The sequence below is a fragment of the Anomalospiza imberbis genome, chromosome 25 (genome assembly GCF_031753505.1).
Source record: "Anomalospiza imberbis isolate Cuckoo-Finch-1a 21T00152 chromosome 25, ASM3175350v1, whole genome shotgun sequence".
NCBI classification, from domain to species: domain Eukaryota; kingdom Metazoa; phylum Chordata; class Aves; order Passeriformes; family Viduidae; genus Anomalospiza; species Anomalospiza imberbis.
Genome location: NC_089705.1, coordinates 2495459 through 2510719, shown reverse-complemented (window position 1 = coordinate 2510719; position 15261 = coordinate 2495459). Strand labels below are relative to the sequence as shown.

At 53.8% G+C, this 15261-nt stretch overlaps 1 protein-coding gene across 1 annotated transcript; it reads right to left on the bottom strand.

The window, feature by feature from the left end:
• Positions 1 to 12145: 12145 nt before the first annotated feature.
• On the bottom strand, positions 12146 to 14208 carry LOC137462440 (cbp/p300-interacting transactivator 3). The gene has a single exon (XM_068172794.1). The coding sequence runs from the start codon at positions 13994 to 13996 to the stop codon at positions 13382 to 13384; it is 615 nt and encodes a 204-aa protein (XP_068028895.1). The 5' UTR covers positions 13997 to 14208; the 3' UTR covers positions 12146 to 13381.
• Between the last annotated feature and the right edge of the window lie 1053 nt (positions 14209 to 15261).

Genomic DNA, 15261 nt, shown 5'->3' with positions numbered 1-15261 from the left:
CGCGGCCGCCGCGCCTGCGCGCTGGGGGCGGCCGGCCGGCGTGAGGGGAGAGGGCGGCGGCGTGAGGGGAGAGGGCAGCGGCGTGAGGGGAGACGGCAGCGGCGGGAGGGGAGAGGGCGGCGGCGTGAGGGGAGAGGGCGGCGGCGGGAGGGGAGAGGGCGGCGGCGGGAGGGGAGACGGCAGCGGCGGGAGGGGCGGCGGAGGCTGCGGGCGGCCCCGGAGCGGCGTCCAGCCCCAGCGCTGCCACGGTAACCCCTCAGCCGCTAAAACATCAGCCAGCGCCACATCCCGCCGCCTCCTGAACACCTCCAGGAGTGGTGATCCACCATCTCCCTGGGCAGCCCCTTCATTGGAAGAACGGTTTTGCTAATATCTCGTGTGAATCTCCACTGTCTCTGCTCAAGGCAATTTCCTCCTGTCCTCTCACTGCAGGCACAAGAGAGAGAGAAGAGAAGAGACCAGTACACACCTAGTACAATCTCTTCTTGGGGACTTGTAGAGTCCCCTTGTGATGCCCCCTGAGCCTCCTTGAGACGAAGCAAACCCACTTCTTCGTAAGAGATGTTTTTCTAGAACCTTCACAAGCCTTGTTGCCCTTCTCGGGACACTCTCCAGCACCTACATGTCCTTTTTGGAGTGAGGGGCCCAGAACTGAACGCAGTGCTCGCAGTGTGGCCTCACCGAGGCTGAGTGCAGGCGCCTGGCCTGGCCCCTGCCAGGACAGCCCGAGTTGTAGGCAGGCTGGGTCTGGGAGAAATCCTACACCGTTAGGAATTTTAGGAGAAATCCTACACCGTTCGGAATTTTAGGAGAAATCCTACACCGTTCGGAATTTTAGGAGAAATCCTACACCGTTCGGAATTTTAGGAGGTGGCAGTCCACTCAAGGCCACAGACCCCTGGACACGAATGCTGCTCCCTTCCCTGTAAAAATAAACTCACCCCACAGTGTGTCGATGTCCGTTCGGAGGAGGCGTTTAACACTGCCAGGGCAGCCTGAGTTACTGGCGGTGGCAGCTTTGCTCTGGGAGACATCCTGTGCCATTTGGAATTTTAGGAGGTGGCAGCACACTCAGGGCACAGCCCCTGGACATGAACGCTGACCGTTTTCCATGGGAAACCAAGCTCACCACCCCAGGTTCCTGATGTCAGTTTGCAGGAGACGCTTGGCACTGCCAGGACAGCCCGAGCTGGAGGCGGTGGCAGGTTGGGTCTGGGACACATCCTGCGCCGTTCGGAATTTTAGGAGGTGGCAGCCCAGCAGAGGCACTTCCCTGGCCCTGCTGGGTTCTTGATCCAGGAAAGAGGAGCCCTGCCAGGGTGAGGGCTGCTGTGACAGCCTGGTCTGGGGTGAGGAAGAGCCATGCTTCCAGTACTGAGCAATCCCACCAGCAATAATGCAAATGCTTGCAAATCAAGAGTAAAGGAATTTAAGGGAAGATCCCTTTCTGCTCCCTGCTGCAGGAGTTGTAGTATTTTAAGGAAAGTACATCCAGTCTTTGAATAAAAAACCTGGGGTCATGCCCTGTATGATCTTAAGAAGTCAGTGTATATGTGTGTAAAAATGTCTTTAATAAATGCTTGGTACAACAAAAAATCCCTAATTTCAGAAGCATCCACACCAGGTCAAAATGATAGTAAATAGGGAGCAGGGCCGTGGATGAAACTTGTGTAATAAAGTAAGAGAAGGCTCCAGGGTGATCTTATTGTGGCCTTCCAGTGCCTGAATGGGCTCCAGGAAAGTTGGAGAGGGATTTTGGACAGGGGATGAAGGGACAGGACAAAGGGGAATGGCTTCCCACTGCCAGAGGGCAGGGGTAGATGGGATATTAGGAAGAAATTCTTCCCTGTGAAGGTGGTGAGGCCCTGGAAAGGAAACTTTCCCATCTTCCCACCCAGATGCCACTCTGGGAGTCACACTCATACCAACCTGAGACATAAATGGAAGTGGGAAGACGGGACAGGGGAGCTTATGGGGCAGGAAAGGAGTTTTGCAGGAGGAGTTAAAGTGACAGCAGTAGCTGTTGAGGGAATCCCCATGGTGCTGCTGTGCTTACAGTGTGTTCTGCTTCAGCAAGGAGGATTCCCAGGGCTCTGGCTCCTTGCTCTGTGTTCTGCGGGTGCACAGTGTGAAGATGTCACCACCGTTACACATAGCCCACACATCCATGCATTTCTGGAGGAAACGGCGTGGCTGTGGGAAGGATGGGGCCAGCACCTGCTTCTGAGGAGGGACCCTGGTGGTGTGAACCGCAGGACCCTCAGCACTCATCACCTAGGTCTTAGCGCTCTGCCCACGAACTCCCTACCCAGCACCCGGCACCCCAAACCCCGCTCCCCACAACCCGCGTCCCGCACTCGGCACCCCGCACCCAGCACCCGGAAACCTCAAACCCCAAACCCCACAACCTACATCCCGCACTTGACACCCCGCACTTAGCATTCCTCACCCAGCACTCAGTACCTAGAACCTGGCACACCTTCACCCGGGCTCCTCGCACTCCTCTCCCCGCTCCCTGCACTCCGCTGCCCGCACTCCACTCCCCGCACTCCGCTCCCCGCTCCCCGCACTCCTCTCCGTTCCCTGCACTCCTCTCCCCGCTCCCCGCACTCTGCCCCCCGCACTCCGTTCCCTGCACTCCTCTCCCCGCTCCCCGCGCTCCTCTCCGTTCCCTGCACTCCGCTCCCCGCGCTCCTCTCCCCGCTCCCCGCGCTCCTCTCCGTTCCCTGCACTCCTGTCCCCGCACTCCTCTCCCCGTTCCCCGCACTCCGCTCCCCGCACTCCTCTCCCCGCACTCCTCTCCCCGTTCCCCGCACTCCTCTCCGTTCCCTGCACTCCTCTCCCCGCACTCCTCTCCGTTCCCTGCACTCCTCTCCCCGCACTCCTCTCCGTTCCCTGCACTCCCCTCCCCGCACTCCTCTCCCCGCTCCCCGCACTCCTCTCCCCGCACTCCTCTCCCCGTTCCCCGCACTCCTCTCCCCGTTCCCCGCACTCCTCTCCCCGCACTCCTCTCCGTTCCCTGCACTCCCCTCCCCGCACTCCTCTCCCCGTTCCCTGCACTCCTCTCCCCGCACTCCTCTCCCCGTTCCCTGCACTCCTCTCCCCGCACTCCTCTCCGTTCCCCGCACTCCTCTCCGTTCCCTGCACTCCTCTCCCCGCACTCCTCTCCGTTCCCTGCACTCCTCTCCCCGCACTCCTCTCCGTTCCCTGCACTCCTCTCCCCGCACTCCTCTCCGTTCCCTGCACTCCTCTCCCCGCACTCCTCTCCCCGTTCCCCGCACTCCGCTCCCCGCACTCCTCTCCGTTCCCCGCACTCCTCTCCCCGCACTCCTCTCCGTTCCCTGCACTCCTCTCCGTTCCCCGCACTCCTCTCCCCGTTCCCCGCACTCCTCTCCGTTCCCTGCACTCCTCTCCCGCACTCCTCTCCCCTCACTCCTCTCCCGCAGCACAGGGCCGGACAGGGCTGTTGTTCTCGCCCAGTGCCGCGAGGGGGCAGCAGCGCCCCGCGGGAATTCCCAGGTGGCCCTGGGTGTCCCTTGGTGGCCCTGGGTGGCCCTGGCTGGCTCTGGGTGTCCCTTGGTGGCACTGGGTGTCCTTTGGTGGCCCTGGGTGGCTCTGGGTGTCCCTTGGTGGCCCTGGGTGGCCCTGGATGGCTCTGGGTGTCCCTTGGTGGCACTGGGTGGCACTGGGTGTCCCTTTGGTGGCACTGGGTGTCCTTTGGTGGCCCTGGGTGGCCCTGGGTGGCTCTGGGTGTCCCTTGGTGGCCCTGGATGGCTCTCTGGGTGTCCCTTGGTGGCACTGGGTGGTACTGGGTGTCCTTTGGTGGCACTGGGTGGCTCTGGGTGTCCCTTGGTGGCCCTGGGTGGCCCTGGATGGCTCTGGGTGTCCCTTGGTGGCACTGGGTGGCACTGGGTGTCCCTTTGGTGGCACTGGGTGTCCTTTGGTGGCCCTGGGTGGCCCTGGGTGGCTCTGGGTGTCCCTTGGTGGCCCTGGATGGCTCTCTGGGTGTCCCTTGGTGGCACTGGGTGGTACTGGGTGTCCTTTGGTGGCCCTGGGTGGCCCTGGATGGCTCTGGGTGTCCCTTGGTGGCACTGGGTGGCACTGGGTGTCCCTTTGGTGGCCCTGGGTGTCCTTTGGTGGCCCTGGGTGGCTCTGAGTGTCCCTTGGTGGCCCTGGGTGCGGGGGACCCTTCCTGCCCACACTGGCTCTATCAGCACCACGGCTGACTAGCGGTGCCCGTACCAGGGCGAGGTCAGCACTGATGGCCCCTAAGCAATCACTCCGCAGCACCTGAGTGTCCCTCCTTATTTGGGGACAGCCATGCTGGGATGGGGAGGACAGGCTAATCGCACTCCATCTGTACTCTTTTCTGCTTTACACTGGCTACTCCAAAGAGCTGACTTCAAAATGCTGCCGTGGCAATGGACCCAGCTATAGACAGGGCTTTTCTTCCCCTCCACCCCTACCAATGGCAATCCTCTCCTGTCCCTTCCAATCCCTTTGCACTGGGCATCAGAGTAGTCCTGGGTTCCCAGGGATGAAGACAAAAGGAAAAGTCAGGGCATGCTTTCCAGAAAGAGCCAAGATTCCAGAAAGCGTGTCTTCACCAGAGAGGTCTGAGAGCTATTTTGAGTTAGACGAGTCTATAAAGAAGCTCCCATGGGGCTCTGCTGGGCTGAGCTGCCCAGTGCTCAGAGCAGAAGCTGCAGGCTCCCTCCCGTTGCTCCTAGCTCTCTAGTTGCCAGTCTCACACTGGCATTCACCTGTTTTTCCTCTGGGATACCATGTATTTAACCCGTAGTCCAGCTCAGGTGATTTGTGGAAGTGTGGTAATGATCTTTAATGAGAGGCGGTGCCCTCACACCCTGGGCACTATTCCGGTATGCTCAGCCCCTCTTGAGCATAACCCAGGTCAGCAGTCCAGAAGTGAGGGCCCTGATGGCACGTCCTGTGTTAACAAGCCTGCCTTCTGCCTGGTGGCCATGTCAAAACTGCCACAAACATTTCTGTGGAGGATGTGACTCGGGGTCTCCTGCCTGCCTCCCCGATGGCTGAGGGGACCCCAGCTGTGCCCTAAAGGCTGGAGCTTGCTGAGCACAAGGAGGCAGGTTTTGCACGGGAAGATAAGGAGGTTTTTTTTCAGCCCTGAAAGCTGTTTATTCTTTACAGCATACTGACACCAGAACGGAAAGGGCCTTTTCCTGAAACTGGCTATTTATAAACAGCCTGTGGTGCAGAGCCTTCCCTTGCAGGGGGGCAGGGACTCTTGCAGCTTTTCTTTTGCTGCCTTGAGCTCACCCAGAGATCCTTCACACAGGAGTGAATAGAGCAGGTCTTGCTGCCCATCTGCTGGAGGCATGCTCCAGTACCGACAGCTTGTAGTAACTCTTTGGAAATGTCAAACTCCAGTGAGTACCTAATTCAGCCCTAAATCCCTTGGCTGTGCAGTTGGTGCTGTTCACAGCCCTGAATTCTTACAAAGGCTTTGCAGGAGAAATTGGCCATTTGTGGCAGTGGGGCAGATCCTCCCCCATTTGTGGTGCAAGGGCAGAAATCAGGAGCACTTGTAGCTCTGTCTTTCCAAGATGCTGAACAGTGCAGTGTTCACTGCATCCACACACACCAGAGGTGGGATTTGGCTGCTCCAAGAGGTCTAAAACACAGCCTTGGAGCCTTGGCTAGCTTTGCTTCTTTGTTGTGTGAGTCAGCACAGGCAGGCAGTCAGGACAGCCACAAACCCGTGGCTAAAGCACAAAGAGCAAATTTATTCCCATTACCGAGCTGTCCCAGGGATCCCCAAAGCAACACCCAGGCAGAGGTACACAAACTTGGTCCATGCTGGAGGAACACGGGTCTGCTACTTACACTGCTTTATCAAGGGTTATTCCCAGCTGCAAGGTCAATTGAGCGTTTGCAATCCTCCTCACCAGTCGTCTTCTTTTAACCCATTCCTCCCAACACCTGTGAAAGGAGAGAAATAGGCACCTTCAAATCTCATCTACATGAAACCCCTTCCTTTGGATTTTAACCAGTTTGTGTTGGGATGCTGGCCAACACTCTCCCTCCCTCCCTGTATTTTGCCCCAGCAGGCCAGTGGCTCGGTGGGCAGTGCTGAGCTCCTCTTCCTGCAGGGACACTGAGATCCTCTTTTGAACCCTACCAGAAATTCTGAGGAAGCTACAGCTATGTTTAGTTATTAAAATTACTATTCCTTTCCTTACCTAGCCGTGCCCTCTTGACAAACCAGGTTTGCTCTTGGCATTGCTCACAGTACTGCAGCATTACCTGTTTTCTCTCACCTGTAGGGATGTGATGGCTTTTGGTTGTGGCTCTGGCACAGAAGTGTGCCTGGCAAAACACCTGGCACAGGGGCTTGGTTGAGAATTAAAGAATTAAATAAAACTCTCTGTCCCCTTCTAGAGTTTGTTTTGTGCTGTTGAAGAAAGGCAGAGGGATGGGGAGAGGATGGGGCAGACACAACTCTTCAGCCATGAAGGGAGAGACAGATTTCCATGGGGAAATCTGCTTTCTTTTTGCAGCTGAAGCAGTGAGGATGGACAATGGATCAGAGCCAGCAGCGTGGGAGATCAGAAAACTGTTGCATTGAGGTCTCTTCACCCCCCTGGTATTTCAGTGGTCATGAGCAGGTCATGAATGTTTGTAGCAGGCTGAACTTGCAAAATTCCCTGGAAATGTGAACTCAGGGATATTTTTGGCAAATTTGGAAAGGAAATAATAATCCATCCGGAGGCTGCAGGATGCAGCACAGTCCCTGCACATGGAAAGGTCCCACTGCCTCTGAGCTGCACACATACAACGGACATGGGACTTGGCTGACTTGTCAAAACTTTCCTCAACTCACTACAGTGCCTTGCAATCAACTGAATTTTGTATTTACAGTTGAAACAGGAAAAGCAGGACTTGGTCCATACCTTGGTGTAGCAACTATGAAGCAACCTAACGGCAGACTGTAACCAGCATCTGAAAATCGGGAGTGTTGTAACGTGCTCAACGATGACATGCCCCAGAAGAGCCCCTCAGCGTGGAAATACTGCTGAGATGGACCACAGTGTAACCACTGGCTTTCTAAACAACAGCATGGTATCAAAGACTTGAGGTGCACATCCCCGTTTTCCCTCTTCTTCAGGGCAAAGGCTGATCTGGGAATTGGGCTGGGATCAGATGCTTGCGAAAGCAGTCACTTGCACAGCTTTTACTATGGGCTTAGTCCTTTGTCTCTGGAATATCACTTGGATTTGGCTGCTTTCCCTAATCCCTATTCATGCAGAGACATGTGGAGGCTCCTGGGAATCCCTGCTGCACTAGGGACTTGGGTTCAACAAAGTGGGAATACTCCCTGGGAATACTCCACAGTGGGATCCTCAGTTATGGCTGCAGAGGCACTCGAGCAGAGAGTCCAGCTGTAACAAATCACATGTAGGATATCAAAGATATCCTCATCAACATGTGCTTGTGACTTGAGGATCTGGAAGAGGGAACAACACAGATGTTTCTGGCATTGACACAGCCAGACTTAACTCTGGTTTCTGTTGTGATCAACAAAAGGACCTGGTATGTGGGATGCCCTGCCTGGTCCCCTCATCTGAAGGTATTCTGCCTCATTGTGGCAGCTGTGAGACTCTTTGTCTTGTCTTTGCCATTGGCTTCTTGACTCCAATTTGCTCCTTTTCCTTGGCAATGCAGTGAGGCAATGTGATTGTCAGGGAGCCCATGCTAACAGGCAATAATCAAGGGGCTCGGTGCTGTTGAAATACAGAGTGTGATGGAACTGAAGGTGGTGGAGTCATGCTTTCCTTGGGAGCTGACACCTGCCTCTGCCTCTTGCCATATACCCCGGGAGCAGTGCTGGGACACAGGGAGGGACTTACCTGTAAGACAGGGCTGGAGCTGATGTGTGGAGCATTCCCTGGACTCTGCTGCGGGTGCCAGTGTTTGTGGGATGGGTATCCTTAGCAGCCAGCTTGTATTTGAGGCAGGTGCTGTGACTTGTTTGGGAGCTGCACAGAATGACATCAGGCACAGCCATAGTTTTATTTTTCTAAGTTGTCAGTATTTGACCAGGAGCATCTCCAGTTTACTAGAGGAGAAAACCACGTCTGAAACAGTTCTGTTGTAGCCAAGAATGTGAAAACTATTCGAATATTTCTTAGTAACTGTGCTTTGGAATTTTAGGGTGAGGTAAATTGTAAAATCCCCTTTCTTCCTCACCCCTGTGGTAGTCCAGAGGATTCATGGGCAAAATCAAGATGTCACAAGAACAAACTGTATTCTTACTCTGGCTGTTTTGAGTAGGAACAAACCATCCCCAGAAGTGTGCTGCAGAGAAACAGAGCAAAGCGTACCCCTGCTCAGGGAAACTCAGACAGGCTTTTCTCTAAAGGCTTGAGGAGACAGTGGTGCAGAAACTATGAGGTCTCAAGATGGCAGCGTGAGGAAGAGGAGCAGATTGGGACTCCTCACTCCAAATTTTTGAGACAAATGCAAACCCAGCAATACAGGGTTTTAAAAAATGAAGGAACAGAGCCCTAAAGCTAAAACAAGGTTCCAAACAAATCCCATCCCATCAAGTTTTCAAAATCTGCCTGGACAAAGCCCTAGGCAGCCTGCCCTGCCTTTGAATGCAGTCCTGCTTGGAGCAGGGGATCGGACTGAGTGACCTCAAAAGGTCCCTTCCAGTCTAAATATTTCTGTGGTTCTGTGATGGATGTTTGAAATATAGAACAACCAGACCTAATTATAGCATTGGCGAAATCCATGACACATCCATCTACAGCTTAAACCAGTGCTGTTCCCTCCCCCATCCCATAAAGCTAGAAACAGGGCAGAAAAAGGTGATCACAATCTACAACACACAGTGGTTCTTGGACAGGGAGACACTCAAGAGGGAACATCTCAGGAGCTCCAAAATCATTACTAATGTGGAGAAGATGAACAAGAAATGATTGGGACATAGGGGACACTGAACAAAGTGAGGGGGTGGCAGGTTTAAATAAAGAGGAGCTTAGAGAGCTTAAGCTTCTTACAAAGACCTTGATTTCTCCCCTGTGGATTTCATTGGCACAAGACATCACTGAAGGAAAATGTATCTGTGAATTAAAAATAAACAAACAAACCCAACCAAACAAAAAACTCAAAAAAATACCCAAAAAACAAACAAACAAACAAAAAACCCACTCAAAAAACCCCCAAAACAAAACAAACATCCCCTTGCTTCTGAGTCAGGAACCTTTGATTCAGGAGATCTTTTGAGCCACAGATCAGTGGTTTTGGCCATACAGAAATGTTCAGGTATCCCCAAGTGTCCATGTACCTCCTGTACTGTCAGAAAGAGCTTCAATGAGCTGCACATTGCCTGCAGAAACACCTCCGTTCACTCGGGTTTGACCCTGGCCTCTGCTAAATTTGCAGAGATCAGCAGATCTCTCCCATCACACTTGGGAAAAATAATTCCTTGTCACCTTCTCCTTTCACTTACATTATAAACTTCTGTTGCCCAGCTTCTTCCTGACTGAGGAGTCCCAAGCTATTCTGAGGCTGCTTTTGAAAAACATTACTCCACCTCAGTTAATTCTTCTTTCTCTACCATTTCTCTAGTTTTACATTATCATTTTTCTATAAACAGACCAGAATTTTTGACAATTCACCATCATGGGTCTGAATTGTCAGTTGGTTCTGTAGGGCATCCACTGTTTGATTTTACTTTTCATTCATCTTCTAATGATTTTCTAGCCTTCCTTTTGCTTGTCTGGCTCCTCCTGAACAGCAAGCTGAGATTTTTTCATCGAAACCTTAACTGTCACAGTAAGATCTTTGCTGAGTGGCTGTAGCTGGTTTAGAGCCCAGCACTGCATGAAGTCAAGGAGGATTAACCCTCTAGCCATCATTTTGTATTTACCAGGCATTGCTCATGTTATTGCCTGGCCACTCACTGTTAGCAGATCCTCCACCAGCTCTGCACCAGACTTTCACCTTTGCAACTCTACATCACCCTGAGCTAGCAACAAACTTCATCACCCCAAGAGCACGTGGTCAGAGACAGGTATGTGGAAAAAGGCCCTGTCTTTCACACTCACATGCTTCCAGAGGCTGCCTCGAGCCCTGGACATTACAAAAATAGTTACAAAACCTATTTGCAGAGTTACAAAGGATCCAGCCTAGGTGAGGGGACGGGGTGGGGTTTGAGAAACTCCCTTTTTCCACAATACAGAAAGTAATCTCCTGGTACCTCAGAGGAGAGGTGCTTGACTGTAAATAAGCTCTCCATGTGAGGAGTTCACTTATTTGCCCTCAAAGCTCCCAAATTGACAGGCACTGTCATTCAGCAGCAGTGTGCAGTGCTCTGCAGAGCCTGTCAGTCCCTACCAGAGCTTTGGGGGTCACCCTGCTGCCCTCCTGCCTGCTGTGGGATGGAGAGCTCAGTGTCAGCTGCATGGGAAAAGCAGAACTTAGCCCTGTTATATTTCTGGTGACTTTTGAGGACCTCACCTGCAGACCCAGGTAGCTGAGTTGTCCCACTGTGCCACCTGGCACCTCTGTTCACAGTCACCCTGCCAGGGGGCCTGGGCAGGCAGAGTGCACCACACAGCTGAGTGGAGAGGGAGACCTGAGCAGTCCAAGCTGCAGCTTGTGCTGCTGCACAGGTCCGGTGTGCCTGATACTTTGTGCCTGCAGCACAAAGGTGTGGGGGGCAAACTGCACCTGAACTAAGAAAGCCTTACACAGGAAATGATCACAGCATTTGGCCAGTCCAGCCCAGACAGAAAAAACAGGCTCCTAGCAGAAATGATAAGTGGTTTTGACCTGGATTTTCTAGAAAATCACAGACTGACCACGCTTAACAGGGTCTTTTGTAGAATGGGGGTGACATACTCAAGAAACATTGAAATAATCTCAGTTGAGCCTGCTGGGACAGACTCCCAAGAAAATCCTGACAGTGAACCCCCAGTCACTCCACATCTCTGGTATTATCAGTTCCTGTACTCTGACTTAAATCACCAGCACCTTCCCCAGTGCAGTGCACAGCCCTTGGAGAGGATGTACAGACAGGTTCCTCTGGCCATCAAGTGCAAAGTGCTTATCACACAGAAACCTGGTCCCGGTGAAGCGCTGCAGAAATTGCTGAGTTGATAATCCTCATCTGTGGGATGGACACAGCTCCCCACTTGTAACTGGGACACTGTAGGTCACAGTGGTGTGTACCACAGAGCCTACACCACCCCCCCCCACCCCAACAAGAACTAACAGCCTAGAACATACTTTTCTTGTTGTTGAATTACTTTTATTCTGAGATTGCCAACTTTTCACTGCTTACCTACAACCTGCAGCTACACAGAGACAACACAGTCCTTCCAGGTCTCCAATAGCCCTTTGGCACAAAGCTGACAGCCTAAGCAGGGCTCTCCCACCTTCAACAAAAGCCCCAGCAGTTATTTGTTGACCAGGTCTCCAGACTGTACAGGAATAACCACAACAACTGGTCTTGAGTTGTGCAAGGAACAAGACCAGGGGACACTGGCAGACAGTTCAAAGTGGTTCAACCATTGCAATACTAGCATCCACAGCCCCATTACTACAGGGCAGGAAAAGAACACTTAGGTGTATCCCTACTCTGCAAAGAATCTGGCTGGAAATCCTTTAAAAGGGAAAAGCCAAGCCCTGTAAGAGTAGGGGAGCAACAGCTGTCCTGATTTTTAGAGCCTTTGTGGTATAGAAGACTGCAGCAGAGCTGTAGCCTACCTGTCAGAGGTGCACTGAGCCTGGAAGGAGTCACCACCCATTCATCCAAGCAACTCTAGATGATCTTTAATTCATTTCCAACCCAAATAACTTTATGATTCTATCACCTGGCTCAGCCAGCAAAAGCAGCCATTCTGCAACAGAGCAGCACCATCCACAGCTGTAATTTCTCCTCAGTACAGAAAAGGAGCATCTCATCCTCCCAGCCACACTTCAAGGACTTAGTTCCAAGCATTAAACTGGAAACCCAATCCTTCCAGCTCGAGTATCAGGTGGGGCACACAAGTGACCGGGCCTAGAGCCCACCAGCAGGAGCAAAGGCAACGCTTCTCCCAGTGCTCCACACTGCACCAGTCCGGAGACGGGCACTGAACAAACGCACACGGGAGATATTTCAGCTTTTATTCGCAAATCCATCCGTACATTCCGACTCGCCGAGTGGCAGCTGCCAGGGGCCGGCAGCACCAGGGGGCAGCAGCAACCAGGAGTCACCGGAGCTTCCCCTGGAAACAGGAGCCAGCGCAGGAAACCAAACCCCGCCGGCTCTTACATCTCACCTTCTCTGAGCAAGGGAATTGGAAATCGAGTCATCTTTATCACATTCAGAAAGGTGTTAGATTTAGAGTCCTGCGCGTTCAGCATAACGATCTCGAGTTGAAGTGACTATTCTGCAGAGCAGCTTGAAAACTATCCCAGGCTTGCTTTTCCCAAAGCCAGCATCTTAAAGCTGCAGTACTCTCCAGGCATCTTTCCCGGCAGTCCCAAAGCCAAATAACAAAAGAAGCCCTTGCAAATAAATAATCACAGGAAAATAAATAAGATTAGAACTGAAATATACAGTTACATGGTCTTTATTTGGTTTCAGAGGTGGAAAAAAAGTGGAGCCAGACTGCAGCTTTAAGCCTCATGCCTGAATCAACCTCAAACACTTGGTAAATTTTACAGCTGATTAGCAGTACAGGTCCGAGATCTGAAGTTCCACGGAGATTAACATTTAGGCACAAACGCACACCCTTCCCCAAGGCATACTTTATTTTTGCGAGTTAGAAAAAAGCCTGCAATGGGGAAGTGCCCCTTCCCGAGCTGAACCGACATGACTGAAGACCTATTTACTGTCACAGTAAAACATCCCAACAAATAACTAACCCCACCCATGGCTGCAAGGGAAAACTGGTTCAAACCATGCACCAGGGAGACAATTCTCTCTCAGGATCCTTCAACTCCACTGGCACCACAGAATCCACGAACAAATCCAGCTACCAGCAGGGCTGCCAGCTGCCTATCGCTTCTTGTGCTCCAAGCCTAGTTGAGGAAAGTCATAAGTCCATTATTTCTACTTAAGCCAGAAATCCTGTTAATGTCATTTAGAGGCAGTTCTACAGCAGGAGCTCTTGATCTGCTCTCTGTTTGGGGCGCACCAACCCCCTCTCCAGAAACTCCCACACAGGAAAAACACACAGAAGAGAAAAGCAATCCATTGCAAGCCAGTGTCCGATGATTGTCCCTTTGGGGAGGGCAGGAATCCAGGACAGGACAAGGCAGGGGAAGGGAGGAGGATGGCAGGTGGGGAAAAGTTAGAAACAAACTCAAAACCACCAAGACACAAGGAGGAGCTCAAAGCCCCTCAGCAGCTGATGGCACTGGGTTGCTGTTTGCTAACAAAGTCTGAAATGAAGTCGAACTCGTTCTGTCCCAAGAATAACTCTGGCAGCTCCTGAATCCGGTCCAATCCCAATTCCAGGACAAGGGATGTCAAGACCTCCTCATCTATAAGATCAGTGTCCATAACATTCAATGTCAGCGCTGGTGAGGGCATGTGCTGCATGCCCGGGTGCTGGCCCGGCCCCACTCTGTACTGCTGGGCACCAGCTCCCATGGGCCCGTTGCTCATGCCCAGCGGGTGGCCCTGGTACTGGGTGTTGAGTTTCTGTAGGTGCATGCTGGCCATGAGCTGCTGGGTGCCCACCGGCCCCATGTACTGCTGCTGCTGACCCGGGCCATTGAACATCATTGCGCTCTGCATCTGGTGGTGGCCCATCTGTCCGCTGAGGCCGGGTCTTGGCCTCATGGCACCGTCCATGCCAGCCCCTCCGTAGGGCATCATCTGAGCGGCGGCGGGCAGCGTCCTCAGCACATGCTGCCCGTGCTGCGGGGGTCCCTGCAGCCCGCTCACCCCCATGCGGTAGCTCTGCAGCCCGGCGCCACCGTGGCTCATCGGCATCATCATATGCTCGGCCATGGCTCCAGATCCCTGCGAGATGACAGCGGCTCGGCCACGGCTCCCGGGGACGGCCCCGCGTCCCGCTCCCGCCGAGCCGGCTCCGACAGAAGATCCCGGCGAGCCCCCACCTCCGCCCGGGGGGGAAGGCACGGCTCCGTTCCCTCCGCAGGGTCCGCTGGCGGGGGAAGCTGCGCGGAGCGCGGGGAGCCTCGGCCGGGCCCCGGCGGGAGCGGGGCTGTGCAGGCGCGGTACGCACCGGTCCGGGCTGGGCGGGCAGCGGCTCCCCTCTCCCTCTGCCGAGCCGGGCTCAGCTCCGCGCGGCTGGGCTGGGCTGGGCTGGCCGGGACGCCCGGCCGCGCTCCCGCACTTATAGCGCTGCGGGCGGGGCGGGCGGGGGCGGCCCCGGCGCCCATTGGAGCGCGGGCGGGCGGCCCGGCCCCGCGGGCGGCAGGGAGGCGCGGCGGGCTCGCTCCCGGCTCGGCACTCCGGTCCCTGCATCCCTCTGACGCCGCAAGCGGCGCCCCGTCAGCTCTCTGCAGTCACCTCTCCCGTCCCTTTCTCCTCACAGTGCCACTGCCCGTCTTTGTACCCGCTGACACACTGCGCCTCAGGCCCCGCTGCGGGGCTGTGCTGAGCTCCCTGTTTATGCTGCAGGGTGCACCTTTGTCAGGTGCTCCCAGGGCCGAGGTTAGTGGTCAAGAATAGTTGGTGGCATCAGCTGTGTTGGTTACTCGGTCGGAAGTATCTTCCTAGCAAGGATGTGTCATTCCATGCCTTCCAAACACAGACGGTACTGAGGATATTGTACACGCAGGGGTTTGCTGGTGTAACTGCAGCAGTGTCTTGGTCACCTCTGAGGTGAGCTCTGTCTCCTGTGCCCACCTGCTGAGCTTTGGTAGCCAAATTATATCACCATGGGCATAGACTGCAGCAGCTCTGGTGCTCTCTTCAGGACATGGTGCATTCCAGTAGTGTATGGAAGAGCAGCGGTGATCTTCCTTGTCTGCTTTGTGTTTTGGAGGAACCTAGAGACTTCTTTTAAAAAGATACTAGTGTTGCATATTTACCTGCTTGGAAGGCACGGTATGACACAGTTCAACTTGCTTCCCCAACTTCATTCTTTGTCTCTGTCCTCTCCCAGACAACTCTTAACCACAGCATTGCAGACCATGGCACTGGTAGTGACAGACATGACTTTTCTGCTGGCTTGGAGCAGGTTATTTGTGGAGTTTTAAGTGTTCTGCATATTCATGGTACTCGCAGACCCTTGTGAGCAGAGGAAA